This window comes from Argiope bruennichi, chromosome 11 (assembly GCF_947563725.1).
Source record: "Argiope bruennichi chromosome 11, qqArgBrue1.1, whole genome shotgun sequence".
NCBI classification, from domain to species: domain Eukaryota; kingdom Metazoa; phylum Arthropoda; class Arachnida; order Araneae; family Araneidae; genus Argiope; species Argiope bruennichi.
In genome coordinates this window covers 77,829,960-77,847,543 of record NC_079161.1, presented here as the reverse complement: position 1 = coordinate 77,847,543, position 17,584 = coordinate 77,829,960, and the positions used below count along the sequence as shown (strand labels likewise).

Below are 17,584 nucleotides of genomic sequence, written 5' to 3'. Positions count from 1 at the left end.
TGATATACAAAATCTATATTTGATCTCTATGTTGTAATATACTAGTTTATACACTAGCTTATGTAACTATATGAGAAAACTGAAGGAAGAAAACTTCTGGCTTTTAAATTGTAACTGGAAGCAGTTATGCATTTGCATTCCAAGTAAAATACTTTACCTTAGATTAAAAGATACCTTAGTGCAAGTTGTTTACCATGAAAATTAGACCAACTTTACTATATTTCAAAAGTTTACTTCCTATGATGCAATAAATAGTTTAAAAAAAATTGTTAATACAGCTAAATCTTTATTTTTAAACTGATTCTCAATTTCATAACAGCAGCTAATTAATAATTTTTCTTAGTAACGTTAAGTTTCGTTAATAAAATAAAAATCTAAATTTCTAATCAACATGCTTCTGTGAATATTTGATTACAAGGAACATTATTCATAATATTCGTTATTCCAGAAAACCTCTCTCTCTCTTTTTTGATTGAAAGACGAATGCTCTGTTCAGTCAACTGATTTGGATCATTAGGTACATGACGAGTAAGAATGATTTATTTCCAAATATAAAAATATTACGTATTATTGAAACTAAAATTTAGTCTAAGGATGCTTGATCACCTTATGGTTTACTGGATGTAGCAATCAAAAGGAATGTTTCCTACACTGAAAAATAATTTCTTTAAAATTATGCAAATGTGCCATAATTATAAAATTCAAAGGTATGTTTACTCCAGAAAGAAATTAAGTTCAAACATGAACGATTACTGGTGATGATTCATGAAGCAATTTTGGAAATATTATCCCAACTACAGAAAATTTGCATGATTTAGTCCTCCAAATTGCCCCCCCCCTAATCTAATAACTTAGATCTTGGAAAAACAAGATTAAAAAAAAATATGTAAACCATACACATTGGTGGCATTTAATCTAAACAAAATATTTTTTTTTCAAATGTTTACATCAATATGATTTAAGCTGCTTTGGAACTAAACATCAAACATGGAAAAACCTTCTAACTACTTAAATAATGCAAAAAATACCGAATAAATTGTAGATTAACTTTAGAAATGTTGCAAAATAAAAAGATTTGTCTTTTTATAATGCATTGAATGAAACAAAAATCATAATGCTGTTTGCATATAAATTACGATTTAACTTAATCAAAAGAAAAAGCACAAACTGCATTCTTATATAAAGCAGAATTTTCAATTATTCATGAAGCATAATTAAAAATATATAGAACTAAATTATTTAATTCAAATTTAGAAATAAGTACACTTTCAAGAAAATAATACAGGCAACTTCAAAATGAGCTACCTTGCTGTTTTCCAAATATTTTAAAATAATGCAAAAATTATTAAGCAGCTTAATTTTTAGCAAATAAATAAGTCCCTTCATGAAAAATGTACAGTAATTTAAACAAGCATTAATTTATTACTGATTTTTATGATTATATGGTAATTATAATTCTAAAATAAATACATAGAAAGATTTCAAACTATTTAATAAAATGGTTTAGGAAAATACTGCTGGGATGAAATTAATTTTAAAAAATGAATTGGGAAAAACTCATCAAATAGCTGATAACAGAAAAAAATGTTCTGCTATTAATATGAACAATAGTAAAAAGTACATCTTAACCTTTTTCTTATTGTTAATTATGTCTACAAAATTTTTTTTTTTTTTTTTAATGTAAGTATGAGGATATAGCTTATTCTTACAAGTAGGTATCTTTTTGAAGTATGAATTGAATAAATATTTGAAATTTTGCTACACTAACAATTAAAAGTTTAACTTCACAAGCAAGCAATGATTAAAAAAAAAAAAAAAATTAAGTACATCAAATTTTAAACTTTGCTGTTCCTTCCATAATGAGCAAAAATATATTATTGTTTTTATGACTTGAAAATTGCTGTCTTATTATATGAATTGTCTTATTACGTGAATGAAATTTTTTATAGAATAATCTTTTCAGATATTGCACAATTAATGAAACATATTCGGTATAACAGTTTCAATGCTCATTGATTCTACTTCCTATACTTATATTTTTAATGAACTCATTTAGTTTTAGCAAGAAGGTTTTGGTATTAGTTTAATTACTTCTGTATCAAATTAAAATTATAATTTCAGATGAGAGGTCAAAAAATTAGGGGGATGCATAGAATAATTCAAGATAATCTAAAATAGTGCAAATTACACATTTCTCAATATTTTTTTGAAATTTTTATCAAGCAGTAAATCAGGCTAATCAACTGGTCACCTAAGCCGATAGTAAAATAAAATACCATTCAATTTCTCTTTAGTTAAATGAAACCATGAAATTGTACAATATTCAAGAAATCAATACAAAATTAAGATGTACCGACAGAAAAGTTAAAAATGATAATTCTTTAAAAATGATTTTTTGAAATACCAACACAATAATGCAGCATGCAAGTAATTATATTAAGGTACATTCCCAAGCAGCAAAAGATCGTTGGCCAAGCATCGCCCCACGGAACGAGCGAGATCGGAGGCGATCTCGCCCCGACATTGGTCATGTCCCCCGGCGGTTCACCGCGCGATGGTCGCCCCGACTTGTTATTATCACGGGCGACGTTATACCAAGCATTTCGCGACCTGTTTTATCAATGGGCGACCCAATACCAATCATTTCCCGATGTGTTTTAGCAATGGGCGACCCAATACCAATCATTTCCCCATGTATTTTAGCAATGGGCAACCAAATGCCAATCAATAGGCAATTTATTTCTGAACACTTGCTGGTGTCAAATTGAAATATTAGTTTAATGGTTATTCAATTTTCTCAAACTCTAGAAACTAGTGTCATAATATTTAAAACTATCATACTTTCAAAATTTTGTCAAAAGACTGAAATACGAGATATTTTGAATAGTTTACTTTTCTTTTTTACCTATTAATAATAGTGTTTGTTATTTATTTTGATAAATTTAAAATTCCATAAAATACTTGTTTTCGATAAAAATTCATGGAAAATGTCATTCTAACAATTCTTCCAACTTTTTTTTAACTATTATTATAGCATAGATTTTACCACAATCTTACCCTATAAAATGTTTAAATGACATTTTTTTACTGCTCTTTAAAAAAAATAAACAAATGTTAAAATTATCTGAAATAATTTTAAATTTGATCCCTTGAACATCTATCTACATATAAGATTTATTTCCTTCATTGATATTTCCTATTTATTTTCATTGTTTAATGCATGGGAAGAAATGTTAACATAATCGCAGTTTCAATTATATAATTAATCAGTATGATTTTAACTGATATTAGAAATTTAAAAGTAGATGTATTATATATATTGCCTATATCATCTGTTTTTAAAAGCTATTTTATAAAAATTCGAAACAGAAAAATATATAATTCTTATTAATTTTTTTTTTTACTATACACACTTTTATATTGCTTAATTTGAGCAATAAACAAATAATTCCTAAAGAATAATGAATAAAACACAAATTCCTATTTTAACACCCTAAAATTTAATGCATTGGTTAAAAATAGTTTAAAACACTAAATTATATAATTCCTATTATATGTTTCTTCAATAGAAAATATTTTACAAGCACAAATTAATAAGTTACTTCAAATTTCTAATATTTTCATAATTTATGTTTAGTGAGGTTTAGATTCGTAGCAAAATAACAAAATTTGATCAATGTTAAACCCCGAATATTTCACAAATGTTTCATAAAAATTCCATATACAAAAATGTAACGCTACTTTCAATTTTACTGATTCTATTTACTATTGATTTTACAAAATTACTTCATGAAGAAATTTTATACCTCATTATAAATTTTAGTGTTAGCTAATGCCCAATAGATAACATTTTACAAGCACAAAATAATAATTTACTTCAAATTTCTAATATTTTTTTTATTATCTATGATTAGTTTGGTTTTATGGCATAAGAATTAAATTTGATCTTCGATTAACACTTCGATTATTTCTCAAAAATTCCACACACAAAAATGCAGCACTTCTTTCAATTCTACAAAATTCCTTATATTTACTATTAACATGCAAAGTTTCTTCAAGTTGTAGAAATTTTACACATTATAAATGTTAGTGTTGATTGATGTCCAACATACAACATTTTATAAGCACAAATTAATAATTTACTTCAAATTTCTAATATTTTCTTGATCTATATTTAGTTGTTTGGATTTGTAGCACAAGAACGAAATTTAATTAATGATTAACGCTGAATATTTCACAAAAATTCCATACCCAAACATGGAACACTTCTTCCCATTATAGGAAATTTTATTTACTATTAATTTACAGAGTTACTTCATATTGCATTAATTTTAAACCTCATTATAAATGTTAGTGTTGGCTAATATTCAATAAACAACAATTTACAAGCACAAACTTACTTCTTATTTAATAACTTACTTCAAATTTCTAATATTTTCATAATTTATGTTTAGTGAGGTTTAGATTTGTGGCAAAATAACCAAATTTGATCTATGATTAACTCTGAATATTTGAAAAATATGTTTCACAAAAATTCCATGCACAAAAATACAACACTTCTTTCACTTATACGAAATCTTATTTATTATTAACTTACAAAGTTACTTTATGGTGTAGAAATTTTATACCTCATTACAAATGTTAGTGTTAGCTAATGTCCAATTGATAACATTTTACAAGCACAAATTAACAATTTACTTCAAATTTCTAATTTTTAAAAAAATCTATGATTAGTTTGGTTTTGTTTCATGGCACAAGAACCAAATTTGATCTATGATTAACTCTGAATATTTCACAAGAACTCCATACCTAAAAATGTAAACACTACTTTCAATTATACAAAATTTCTTAAGACAAATATTTTTTTTAATTATTAGTTTCCCCTCTTTATTTTTAGGAGAAAAGAAAAACAACTATGCAAAACAATTTATTTACAAAGACCTTCATTAAATAAAATTTTAGAAATACAAAGTAAAATAATAATTTACTTGAAATTTTTTACTGAATTTTCTGTAATGACTTATACACCCAAGCAAAATCCTGAAACTATGACTTATAATTTAGAAGAATAAATAATATTGACACAAAGTAATTTATAAAAAATTTATTTAAACTTTATTATGTAATACTTGAAGAGTTTGAAATTTCTAAAAATCCACACACATTTATATAAATATTATATATATGTATAACTGAATCTTCAGCTACATATAAAAAATTATACATTTATTTATACATTTCATTTTTCCTTTTTGCTGAACCTAGAAAACAATTATAATAGTAATTGAGATTTCGCTTCATTTAAAAGTACAAATAAAACATTTGTTGACAATTGGAGATGAGTAATTAACAAACAAAAGTCTTATAGAACTTCATAAGCATAATATTTTTGTTCCGATACTGGACTGTGTAAGCAAACTTTATAATAATGTTAAGGATAATAAAGGAAAAAAAAAAAAAAAAACTCAAACTAATGGGAGTAAAATTTATGTTACTGTTTTATGAAATGCGAAATACTTTGAAACTATTCATATAAGAGAACTCAAAAGTGCCTGCATAATCTCAAGTTTTAAAGAATTTTTTTTTTTTGAAGTTTAAAATAAATACATTCTGCTAAACTTTTTTTAAGCCTCCTGTCAAAATAAAAATAATTACACAAATGTTATTTCAATACCAAAATATAAAAATGTTATTTAATACTTTATTAAACTTCTTTCATAGAAAAATTGTAAATGAAAAGGAAAATTAACTAAGCTAAATAGAATGAAAATCACTTGAATTATCAGTCTGAAAAAATAATGAGGTTGCCATTAAAAAAATTTATTCAAATTATATAGAAAAATAAAATTTGTACAAAACAAAATTTATGCCTTTCTAATTAAGGCAAATAAGTTTTCAGATAAAAAAAATCAGAAATTAAAATTTACCTACTTGTCATTCAAGCCTATCACATTGCAACATTTTGAAGTTTTGCTACATTTTTCACAAAAAGACATTACATATTTTGGCACTTAAACACATACATCTGATAAATCCTCGATTGCTTCCACTGCTCTGAGTAATTGCAACTGACCAGAGAGAAATTTTTTGATTTGGAATATCTTCAATTCTTAACAAGTTCTTAGGATATTAAGTGAATTGGGACATATAATTGTTTTAAATTTCCTTCTGATGTTCCAAGTCGGTAGAAACCATACTCCGTCACATTAATTGTAACTTCCAATATTTTGCTCTTTTTTGAAGTCAGGAATAGAAACTTGCACAGTAGTTTCCAAACAAATAGTGAGAATTTTTTTTTTTTGTTTATATTTATAGATCAATTTTAAAATTTATTTTATCTTTAATTGCATTTTCAGTTTTGAAACAAAGGTTGCACAAAATTTTTATTTCATTGAATGAGAGATGTATTTCATACTTTGCCAGGTTGTCATTTGGCATTCTATAGAATGCTTAGAAAATGTATGAAATACAAATTGTTTCATACATTACTGGCTTGTTTTAGGCATTATATACAATGCTTGGCCATTCTATAGAATACTGGATTTCATATTTTGCTGGTAATACATATAAAGAATTATACATATACTTTCTTCAAGTTCAATCTTCTTTTTGCAGATTTGATGAACCTAAAAAACATATTCCTTAATTAGAATAATGATTGAGCTTTCACTTCTTTTAAAAGTACAAATAAAATATTTGTTGACAATTGGAGATATGTAATTAAGGAGTAAAATAGATATATAGAACTTCATAAGCTTGATAATGTTTTCAATCTGATAATGAACTATATAGGCCAATATTATAATAATGTTTAGGACAATAGAGAAAAATAATATAAACTAATGGGTGTAAAATTTATGTTACTATTTTATGAAAGGTGAAATAATTATAAACTATTCATATAAGAGTATTCAAATATAACTACATAATTGCAAGTTTTAAAGATTTTTTTTTTTTTTTTTTTTGAAATTTACAATAAATATATTCTGCTAATCTATTTTTTTAGCCTTATGTCGAAATAAAAATAATAACACAAATGTTATTGCAAAACCAAAACATAAGAACACAATTTAATATTTTTTTAAAAACTTTTTTCATTAGAAATTGTTAACAAAAGGAAAGGCATTGTAAATGAAATGGAAAAATATCTGCAATAATTTAAGGACAAAAAAAAAAAAAGATAGGAAATAAAATCACTTGAAAAGAATACAAACAAGAAAAGAAATGATAAAGGTCGCTTACGCCTAACGCTAATAATATCACGTGCAACTCCATGTTTCAGGTACTAGCGGCTAAAGCTCAACACGGTTGTGGATTGGATGGGCGAATCTATTTTATTCGTAGGTAAGTCCGGTTATCATACGCAACCGTGTTGCTGCTTACTAGCGGCTAAAGCTCAACACGGTTGTGGATTGGATGGGCGAATCTATTTTATTCGTAGGTAAGTCCGGTTATCATACGCAACCGTGTTGCTGCTTTCGTCCGCAGCTATGTTGTTGGATAAGCGTTAAAGCATAATCTAGGGTTGAAGGAATCTTACTTCATTAAAAAAGCAGATCGCGTTTTTTTTTTTTTTTGCACAACACGCTGTGTATGCAGACGATTTTTTTAAAGCGAATACTGACAATTAAAAATTGCAAAAGAATAAATATTTTCTGTTCGTATTCACATTAAAAAAAGAAAGAAGAAAATAACTTTTAATTATAAGCTTAAATTTCTTTATAATAAAGAACAAAAGTAAAATCTTTAATCGATATTTTTTTAATATTTTTAATTTAACATTTTTCATAATTTAATTGTAGTTTGGCTCTCTTAGGCCAAATTTTCATCAATCCCAATTACTTTATACTTGTATTTCTCTGCAAGATTTATTTTCTCCATTTTGAAAAAGAGCAGACGAAAAAGTACGCATAAACCAAACTAAACAACACGTATTGGTTGCAGCAAATACAGCGCAGAAAACTCTGTGATTAGAGCACAATTTGCGAACTCCTGCAGTTTTGTAAACAAAAACTAGTCTCTTCCTCTTAAACGTTGTCCCTACGAAAAAATTCGGCTTTCAATGGACTCGTCCGTCTCATACACAGCGTGTTGTGCTTTAGATGCTAGTGTTTCAGGTAAGCAACGAGTTCGAACGGCTTCAACAAAAATAAAATTTTTAATTCACTATTTAGAATAAATAATATATTATTTACAAATATATAATAATAAAAACTTTACACTTACCAAGTTTCTTGAAATGACAGTATGCGTTGCTGGTTGAATTTCAAAATCCAATACATGCCAGGTGATTCATGGGAAATTTCTAAAATATGTTCGCATAGCGCCACCTAGGAAAAGCAACTTTCCCGACATCGAGGCGACTATGGGCCGATTGCTTTGAGCCGGTCTTTTTCACTAAGTCGCCGTAGGAGTTCGCCCCGATGAAAAAGCGATCTTCAGAGGCGACAGAAAAAAATATGGTCAAAATCCGATGTCGCGCCAATGCAAAGGTGACATTGGCAAAATACGGGCGGCGTATATCAGATGGCTGCGATGCTTGGCCAATCGTTTAGCGACTTCTCTTGCTGCTTGGGTTGTAAACTTTTATTTAATGAATAATAACGAATATTACTCTATTATTAATAATGTACTAAAAGCTTTTCATAGAGGGAAAATTCAAAAAGAAATAAACTTGATTTTAAATTCACAATAGATGTATTGGATAAAGCAAACTAATTTGCAACAATTTTATAAAAGCTTATTGTTTCTCTAATAATTTTTTTTAAATTTCAATAAATAACTGATATTAATTTCAAATGGAACAGTACAAGATAGCAATATAATTTCCTTCAATTTATTACATAACCCAATTGGTATGCAAATTAATGCATTACATTAATAGGATAAGTAGCTTGATTAGTTAAAAAGTATCTAATTTATTATGTTGATAATGCATGTATAAATTAAAGATAATAAAAATTTTCGTGTAAATTTAATGATTTTTGTTTAAAAACTTAACCATATATTTCATGATAGAAAGCAATAAAATAAAATTTTTAAACAATACTTTTTACCTATAATTTCTGATTTACATCTTCAACTATAATTTGCTTGTTAGAACAATTATATGAATCCCAGATAAACTATTTTTTGAATTAAAATTTTAAAGAAAATTATAAAAAAAGTTACGAAAGAGAAAAAATAAATTTAAAAAATGATCCTTTATAAAATTTTAAATGCAGTAATTGTATTTATTGATAATTGTATTTTAAGATGTGCATAAAGATAAAAATAACTGATATCGTGCAGATAGTAAATAAACAAAAAAAAAATCTTTTTTAAGTATTTGTGTGTACTAATTTATAAGTATTAAAGAAGTAAAATATCAAGGACTAATAGACAGATATTTTTTTAATGATAAACTCAAGGTTATATTTTAAATTTTATCAATAGCAAAATATTCTTCAGAACTTCAATATCAGTACAACTTAAGGATTTTTATCTCAAAAACATCTTAAAATTTTATGAAAAAGTAAATAAAAAAAACCAAATAACAATCACTCCAATTTTATTTCACATCAATGACTGACTATATACATTGAATACAAATAAAAAATACATACAAAAATTTACAAGAAAACATGAACAAAATGAAAATGCAATTTAAAAAATACAAATTAGTGCACCTTATATTAATATAAAACATGCTTTAATGCTTGGCATTAATTTTAACTATTATATTTTCCTGTATAATATCTCATTCTGTTTTATAATTGAGAACAGAAATCAAATTTCAGAATTAGGATATTATAATAACAGAATACATATTTTCCTTTAATCTAATAACGTCCATTAAAATCAATTAAGCTAAATGAAAATCAATATCATTTTTAAAAAAATATGCATAATAACAATCATATAATATTTTATGCTTATTTTTTCACTAGAGATAATCCTTTCGGGGGCAGATTTAATTTTTTTTCTTTATGAAACCAAAGTCAATTCACGTATACATCTAAAAGGAAAGAAACCTACAACTCTTTCAGCATTTGTTGAATTTATTAGAAATTACTGAAGAATAGAAATAGAATTAAAAAGAGAATTAGAAGTATATTATTATTACAAGTTGAATTTATTATTGTTATTAAAAAAAGTTACTCCTGAAAGAATTACCATAAGAGAAAATAAAATGAAGAAAACATTTCTTTTACTAAATAAATATATATATATAGTTTATCAGTTTTCATAGCATATGCTTGCTACTCAGTTGCTATTTCTATGACAATAAATATTCACATAAGTTTTATTCTGAACAACACCTAAACATTTTTTCATGGCATACAGTATATCAACTGTTAAGTTGGCATATGAAAAAGCCATTAGAAAATATCTAATGTGCCATCTGAATGCCACAAAGTTGATTTTCAGGAACACATTTTTTTTTTCAAGGATATAAAAAATTTCTACAATAAGTTGTACAATTGTCAATGCATATTAATGCAGGCACGAACATGAATAAATTGCTCAAAAATGTTAATGCTCTTTGAAATAACCAAATTCTTGATAATTACATTTCAGCAAGTAAATGAATACAAAAATTTGCGAACATCAAAACTGCATACTAATATGTGAAGAGAGAGATAAAACACAAAAAGACATCTTTTATGGATGAACAATGCATTTTGATGTCATGTATAAAAATTTATATATATATTAAATAAAAGATGTTAATCTTTACTTTGATCCCTTATACACAATTTTCTTTTTACAAAAGCCCTTTTTTTTTTTTTTTTAACAAACTGTAGCACATTTAGAATAGCAAGAATATAGCTAATTATTATACTATATAAAAAATTGCAAAAATTGAAATGGCAAAGTAATTAAACAAAATAAGTTGCTTCTAATTGTATATAAATAATGATGAATGGTTTATGATATTGCTGTATATTATGCAAAACATTTCTCAAAAGATTATTTCTAATCTTTGTTGCATTAAACAGCATTGTAATATAAAAATAGCATCTTCGTCAAACCAAATTATTGCACTTAAAAACAGTATTATTGCTCTCGGACACAGACACTGTAGTTTTGCAATGCAACTGAATATAAGTGATTTTAAAATTCTAATCACAAAAACAGTTACAAGATTATAAATAAATAATGCATAGTTTACAAATAAATTAAGAGTTTAGTTAACACATTTTATTCAAGTAGATGACTATAATCATTTACTACAAATTGCAAAATTTTAAAAATTAATGAAATGTTTAAAAATCAATATAATGTAATTAAATTATACTAATGTGAATTAAAAATTTATGTAACAATAATGGATAAATGTTTTCTATTAAACAAATAAATTCTGAATTTTATGGGCAAAATAATACTCTGTAACAATCTGAAAAATAATTTAAAAAAAAATAAAATTTTCAAAACTACCAGCTGGGAGGAGGAAATAAAAAAAAAACTTTACGAATCAATATGATAATGATTTAACTAAATATGTTATTCCCAGAAAACTTTAACAATATAAATCTTACAAAACAAATTTATATTTCAAGTATAAATAAAAACATTTTATTTATATAATGGAGAAATTTGTCCAGAAACAAACTTGAAGACCTAATACATTTATTTTCGAAATTTTTGCTAGTCATAGTATACATTTCATTTTAAAGAAAATATATTAATTTTAAAGTAAAATAATTTATTTCAATACTTGTTAATATATTAAATTTGTAATGAAAATTCTCCTATATTACTTTCAAATTTCATTTGTCAATACTTCTTTTGTGCCAAATATTGTGGTACAAGTGTGATTAAATTTAAAAGAAAATATTCTCAGACAAGAAAAGGGTTTTATCAAATTATTAATAGAAAAATAACTGACAAAAATTCAGCCTTTTTTCTTTTTTATCAAAAATCCAAAAATATGACTTCCAGACCCAAAACAATATTGCTAATTTGCAATTTACAAATGTAAATGAAATACATCAAATGATATACATTATGCTAATAGACACATATATATTTATCAAATAACACAATGCAAAATGTGCCAATGACAGAAAAAAAAATGCAAAATGAAGAAATTACCATGAAGTTGGACTCACAGCATTTAAGTCAAAATTAGAAATGACTAACTGAATGGCTGGTTTACTAGGTTTTGCAAATTTATCCTGATCTTTCACTGCATCTCTTTCTTGCTGAGTATTGCTTTGATTTTCTTTATTGCAGTTAGCAAGAATAGACTGCTTATCTGGTTTCTTAAATTTTCCCATATAAAACCATCTGCCAGGATTGGTTTGGATGGTGTCATTGGGCTGAGGAATGCTCAATTTGCGCCGAATCACGGGTGAAGGTTCAGGAGTAGCGCAAGGTGTGCTATCAGGTGAGGAATACAGGTCCTCATGCTTGAAATTGGTCAAAAGGGAATGACATTGTGGAGAAACACGCTCATTCAAGGCATTCATAATAAGATTTGATGACGGCATGTTTTCTGAGGTAGTTTTTGAATTTTCATACACATTATTATGTTCAGCTAAAGAAGAGAGAGAAGATAAAATATTTAAATTAATTTACAGAAAATACACATAATATTAAAACTATTTACAAATTTTTTTTAATTACAATGCAAATTTTTAACTTTTACTGGTTTTTTTTCCAACGATATTTAAAAGAACAATCAGAAAAAGCCAAAAAACTTTTACAGTACATTATGACAAATAAAAATCCTTACAAGTTCACAAAGTCCATTCTCAACATGCACATGCCTTCAAAAAAACAAACCACAATTCATTTTTAAAATGAATCTCAAAATGCAACCCACAATTAATTTAAAAAATAAAAATTAGTGCACGTTTTTATTCAATATAATTAGATTCGTTTAAACCAATAGGCAATTAATTCCTGGCATATGGTTAAATTAAAGTAACCGAAAATGAAATCTGTGTTCTTCCAACAGATTAAAAAAAAAAAAAAAAACTAGAAGTCATAAAATCTCATATTAAATTTGCTAAATTTAAATCATTACGTTTTTGAGCTATCACATTTAGATATTTCTGAAAGTACAGTCTGAAAAACAGTCAACCCCCTATTGGATTTGACTCAAAATTTCATAGGTGTCTACACATTAGATGTTAAATATGTGCACCAAATATTATCCATCTAGCTCTTTTCTTTTGTAGTAATTGTGTACTTATATTCAAAAGATGGGATACTTAAATATCTTTGGAATGAACTTTGCTATAAATCTACAAATTTGATGTAAATATCACAAACAAAATTTCATTAATCTAACTCAAAGCATTTTAAGTTATCTTTGTCACAGATAGACATTTTCCAAAAATGGGCTTTTCAAACTCAAGGAGATCTAAAGCATGAGATAAGCCAAAATCTAGAGTTTGAATATTTTTTGATGATACAATACTTTATGGAAAAAGGACTTACAAGATATTAACAGGAGATGAATATTCGACATTCCAACATACATCATGTCACTTAGGGTTGGTTTTTCGAGTTGGTGATAAATTTTGGATTTCATGATTTAATTAGAATGAGGCAAAGTGATCATAAATGTCTAGCTTAATATTGTTAGCCATTCAGTGAAGTAACAAAGTAAATAAATAATTTCATTTTTCAAAATTTTTATTTCACTAAATCAATGTGTTTCATAGAAAATAACTTTAATTTTGTAAAAGGAGGGAGAAGACATGTCAAATGACATGGCAAGAGGTTAAACTGTTGAATTTCAGACTGATGATACACATTTCTCAGCATCTAATATTGTTTTTGACAAAATCTGAAAAATTACTTTTGTAGAAATATAGAGTTAGATAGTTAAGTAATAATTTTACCTAAATTCAAAACTTAAGATTTTTACAACTTTATTGTACAGTAGTGACTGCACATCATAAAAGCTATATACTGAGATTTAATATATTGTTTGACTCAACTATTGTACATACTGAAAATATTTATAACTCTTTATTTCTAATTCAAAAAGCATGGCATAAAAGCAATCTATAAGATATTATTAACTTACAAAACAAAAACTATCGTAGATTCTTAAATTCCATAACAAACAAGAAAAAGTTAACTAATTTTTTTAATTGCATTTTTATTAAAGTTAATTGGAAACTCTTGGTTTACAATTGGACATATTTAGAAATACAAACATAAATTAAACAGTAAAAGACACAAATCTATTTTACTTATTTTCCACTTTTAATTTATCATTATATATTTATTTATAGTAATTTTTTTCTTAAATTCCTAATCAAGGTCTTATTACATATTTGAGATTTAAATTTTATTAAATTAAGCAGTTACTGATAATTAAGTTCTGAAAATATTAAACTAGTGTAAAACATCAAGAATCCAAAATTTCAAAACTCTACCAAATGAAGAAGAAAAAGAAAAATTACTAACAAAATTTTATTTTTATAGGAGTTAAATTTAAAATGAAAATTGACAAAATTAGAGTTACATGTGTGAAATTTAAGATTTAGCAATCATAACACTTAAGATAAAACACTGGTTCTCTACTCCAGAGGTCTTCAAACATTTCAGATTTCTAGTACTCTTGAAACTACATGAACTTTTGACGGAACCTAACTCTTCACCAAAAGTATAATATAAGTTAGGCATTTGATATTATATTATAAAAGTGCTAGAAGTAATGAAAATAAAGAAAAGAGATGCAGCTAAATTTAAAATCTGCATAAAGCAATTTCATTTATTCACTTAGTACCTTTTTCTCTAAAATTACTGCTTCTGGTATTGAAAAGAATTTTTTTTTTTCCATTTTTGCCCTTATTTACAGCACCCATTCTGAAAATCATTGCCTCACTTCAATAAAATATTAATTTTTAAAAAATACTCACATATGGAATGACTGCTATCTGAATAAGTTTCCATTTTGTCATGGTTTTCCATATACTCTGATAAAAATCCTTCAGTCTCAGGTGGGCTACTGGCATATTCTTCAAAATCTGTGGCAAAATTCAGGCGCTCAATGTTATTTACCATCCAGTTAGGTAAGCCAAATTTCCTAGTACGGCCGCTTATATCAACTCCTCCTTCTTGCGGTGAATCCATGGTGCCACTTTTATTTGCTAAAGCACAAAAGTGAAAACTATAGGAAATTCAATTGATAGTAACTTTTAAAAATATAAATCACATATGTGCATACTTACATAAAAATAAACTTTTATTTTTCACACTTTTAAATTTCTAACTTTTAGATATTTTCTAAAATTAAAAAAAGTTTTTCATCTTTTTCAAATAAGAGAAAGTCTGCTTATAAAGGCATAAATAAAAATATTTATAAGATTTTTTTTCAAGTCAGATGGTGTCTCAACCATGAAACCAGATTAATTTAGAAGGAAAAATAGCTAATTTTGCATAACTAAAAAATTTTTTAAAGAATTATAATGGTTACTAGATAATCTTGAAATTTTAGGCCACATACACATACTTGAATTACTTACCGAGTTTTACTGTAGTGACAGGTTTTGAGCTTAATATAAAATAAATCCAATCATTACATGCAAATTGCAACAAATCCTCTGCTTTTTAACTAGTCAGCCATTCTTAATAAGATATTAAGAGTATAAAATCTAATTACTTATAAGCCTAACTTATACTTCATCCAAACACTATTTAGATAGTCAAGAAAATTAATATTTCCGAGAATATAATTCTCAAAATATGCAAATAATAACACAAGTTAACGAGGCCCACAAAAAGAAAACACTTTGTAGGACAAACAAGGGCACATTGAGTTAATAATAATAATAAAAAAAAAAGGCTCAATATAAATTATACAACATTATGGATCTACAGATTAAATAACATTATTGTACACTGGTGCTATATTTAAATAAAAGTGATGGAAATAAAAAAATAGAAATTTTAAATAATCAAGACTCTTCTTGTAACTTAAAAATGTTAATTTAATAACTTTTAAATTCTGACTTTGTTATAAGAGAGTGCTGTATAGTCTTGCTTCAAGTTTGTGTATTAGGATGATGTCATTTCAATATTATGCATTAATTCTTTTCAATCTTGGCAAAAGCCTGGAGCAAGATTTATAATATTTCTAACTTGCCGATTTTACAGCCATTAATCTTTTAAATCCAAGGAACACAAAACATTACTATGCATATTTATAAAATAAATATATACAATATACAAGAATATTCTATTGCTATTGCACACGATCGAATGTTTTTTGAATATACATACATTTTACACAAGAAAACAGGCCATATAATATATTCTATGCGTATATATTTCTTGATTACATTAAATTACCCCTTGCTTCATTTTCTGTCACAAAAACCGAAAATCTGAATGGGAATTATGAACAGATTTTTAAAAAGAATCGGAAATATATTCTTTAAAAAACGTCGTATAGCAACACCATCAAAACAAAATATTGCATTGCATTGCAACAGACTCAAAGATAAGAATTGATTCATCCTTTCATAAAAACAAATAGGTTAAATTGGTGAAATGATTTAAAATTTGTCACAACGTAGCAATACATACCAATTTTCAAATGATTCAGGACAAAAGGTCATGTGCAGGTGTACAAATCAATAAATGAGAGCTAGGAATAAGTACTAAATTCTTACCTTCAAAGAAAATCGGACTTCACCAATTCATCGAATTCTTCTCTGACTGTCTATTCGGAAAAAATAATCTCATGAACCCATACAAACACTCTATTGCGTCATGTAGCAAACTTATTTCATCAAGGTTTAATTTTACGTCATTCTTGTTCTACTACTACAATACTTCATTATTTTTTGCAGTGTTATTTTTTATCGCCATGACAGCGTGGTAGCATCTGAAGGGGGGAAAGAAAAGAAAAAAAAAAGACTGAAACCGGTTTCATCCGGATTCTTGAATTTTTAGACAGTCGCACAAGAGCATGAGGATTAACGATAACTTTTTATATTTTGTTTCAAATGCTAAAGCAATTACATTTGAAAGACAAATTCCAACATTTATTTTGAAGCACTTGAGCGAAGAATACAAGTTTAATTTTGAATAAATTAAAAAATTAAACTTGAAAATAAACTTCATTTTATTTAGTTACTTAAATTTTTTTTTCATGATGAGAAAGAACCCATAGCATCCTAAAAGACTTTCAATGATTGATTACTATCTGATTTTTAACTTGCATAAAAGTTGCAAAGATGCAAGTATTAAAATTATTGAAAAATATTTCGATGCTCTTCTTAAATCACTGTACTATTCCGATTGAGACATCTGGATTTCTGTTGTTGTAATTTTCTTCTTTTTTTCTAAAAGATGAGGTCCGAAAATCCGCTTTGGTGTAGTGTAAGGTATCAGGTTCAAGATAGGAAGAAATTTCACGACAGTGGTCCAGTTTTCGCTGTAGAGGAAAATTTGATTCCACTAAAAACAATCGTATGTGGTGTACCGGTACTAGTGTAAGTTTACAATCTAGTACTAGTACAAATCTGACAATGATGGTTAATCATCCTCAAGTTGAAGTTCGTCCCTAAATAGCTCTCATATTTCTTTAAAATAAGATGGAGTTATTTAATATATTTAAATTACCAGATTA

The 17,584-nt window shown here is 26.2% G+C and overlaps 1 protein-coding gene across 3 annotated transcripts; it reads right to left on the bottom strand.

Annotated features, from left to right (window-relative positions):
• Positions 1–9,559: 9,559 nt before the first annotated feature.
• LOC129957303 (uncharacterized) lies at positions 9,560–16,836 on the bottom strand. Of its 3 annotated transcripts, none has more exons than XM_056069570.1 (3): positions 16,537–16,623; positions 14,868–15,098; positions 9,560–12,523 (listed from the first exon to the last, which is right to left on the bottom strand). In XM_056069570.1, the coding sequence occupies exons 2-3, from the start codon at positions 15,079–15,081 to the stop codon at positions 12,075–12,077; spliced, it is 663 nt and encodes a 220-aa protein (XP_055925545.1). In that variant the 5' UTR covers positions 15,082–15,098; positions 16,537–16,623; the 3' UTR covers positions 9,560–12,074. The 3 variants fall into 3 exon arrangements, with proteins under 3 accessions (XP_055925545.1, XP_055925544.1, XP_055925542.1); XM_056069569.1 differs by lacking the exon at positions 16,537–16,623 and adding an exon at positions 16,231–16,405; XM_056069567.1 differs by having other exon boundaries at positions 9,561–12,523; positions 16,623–16,836.
• Between the last annotated feature and the right edge of the window lie 748 nt (positions 16,837–17,584).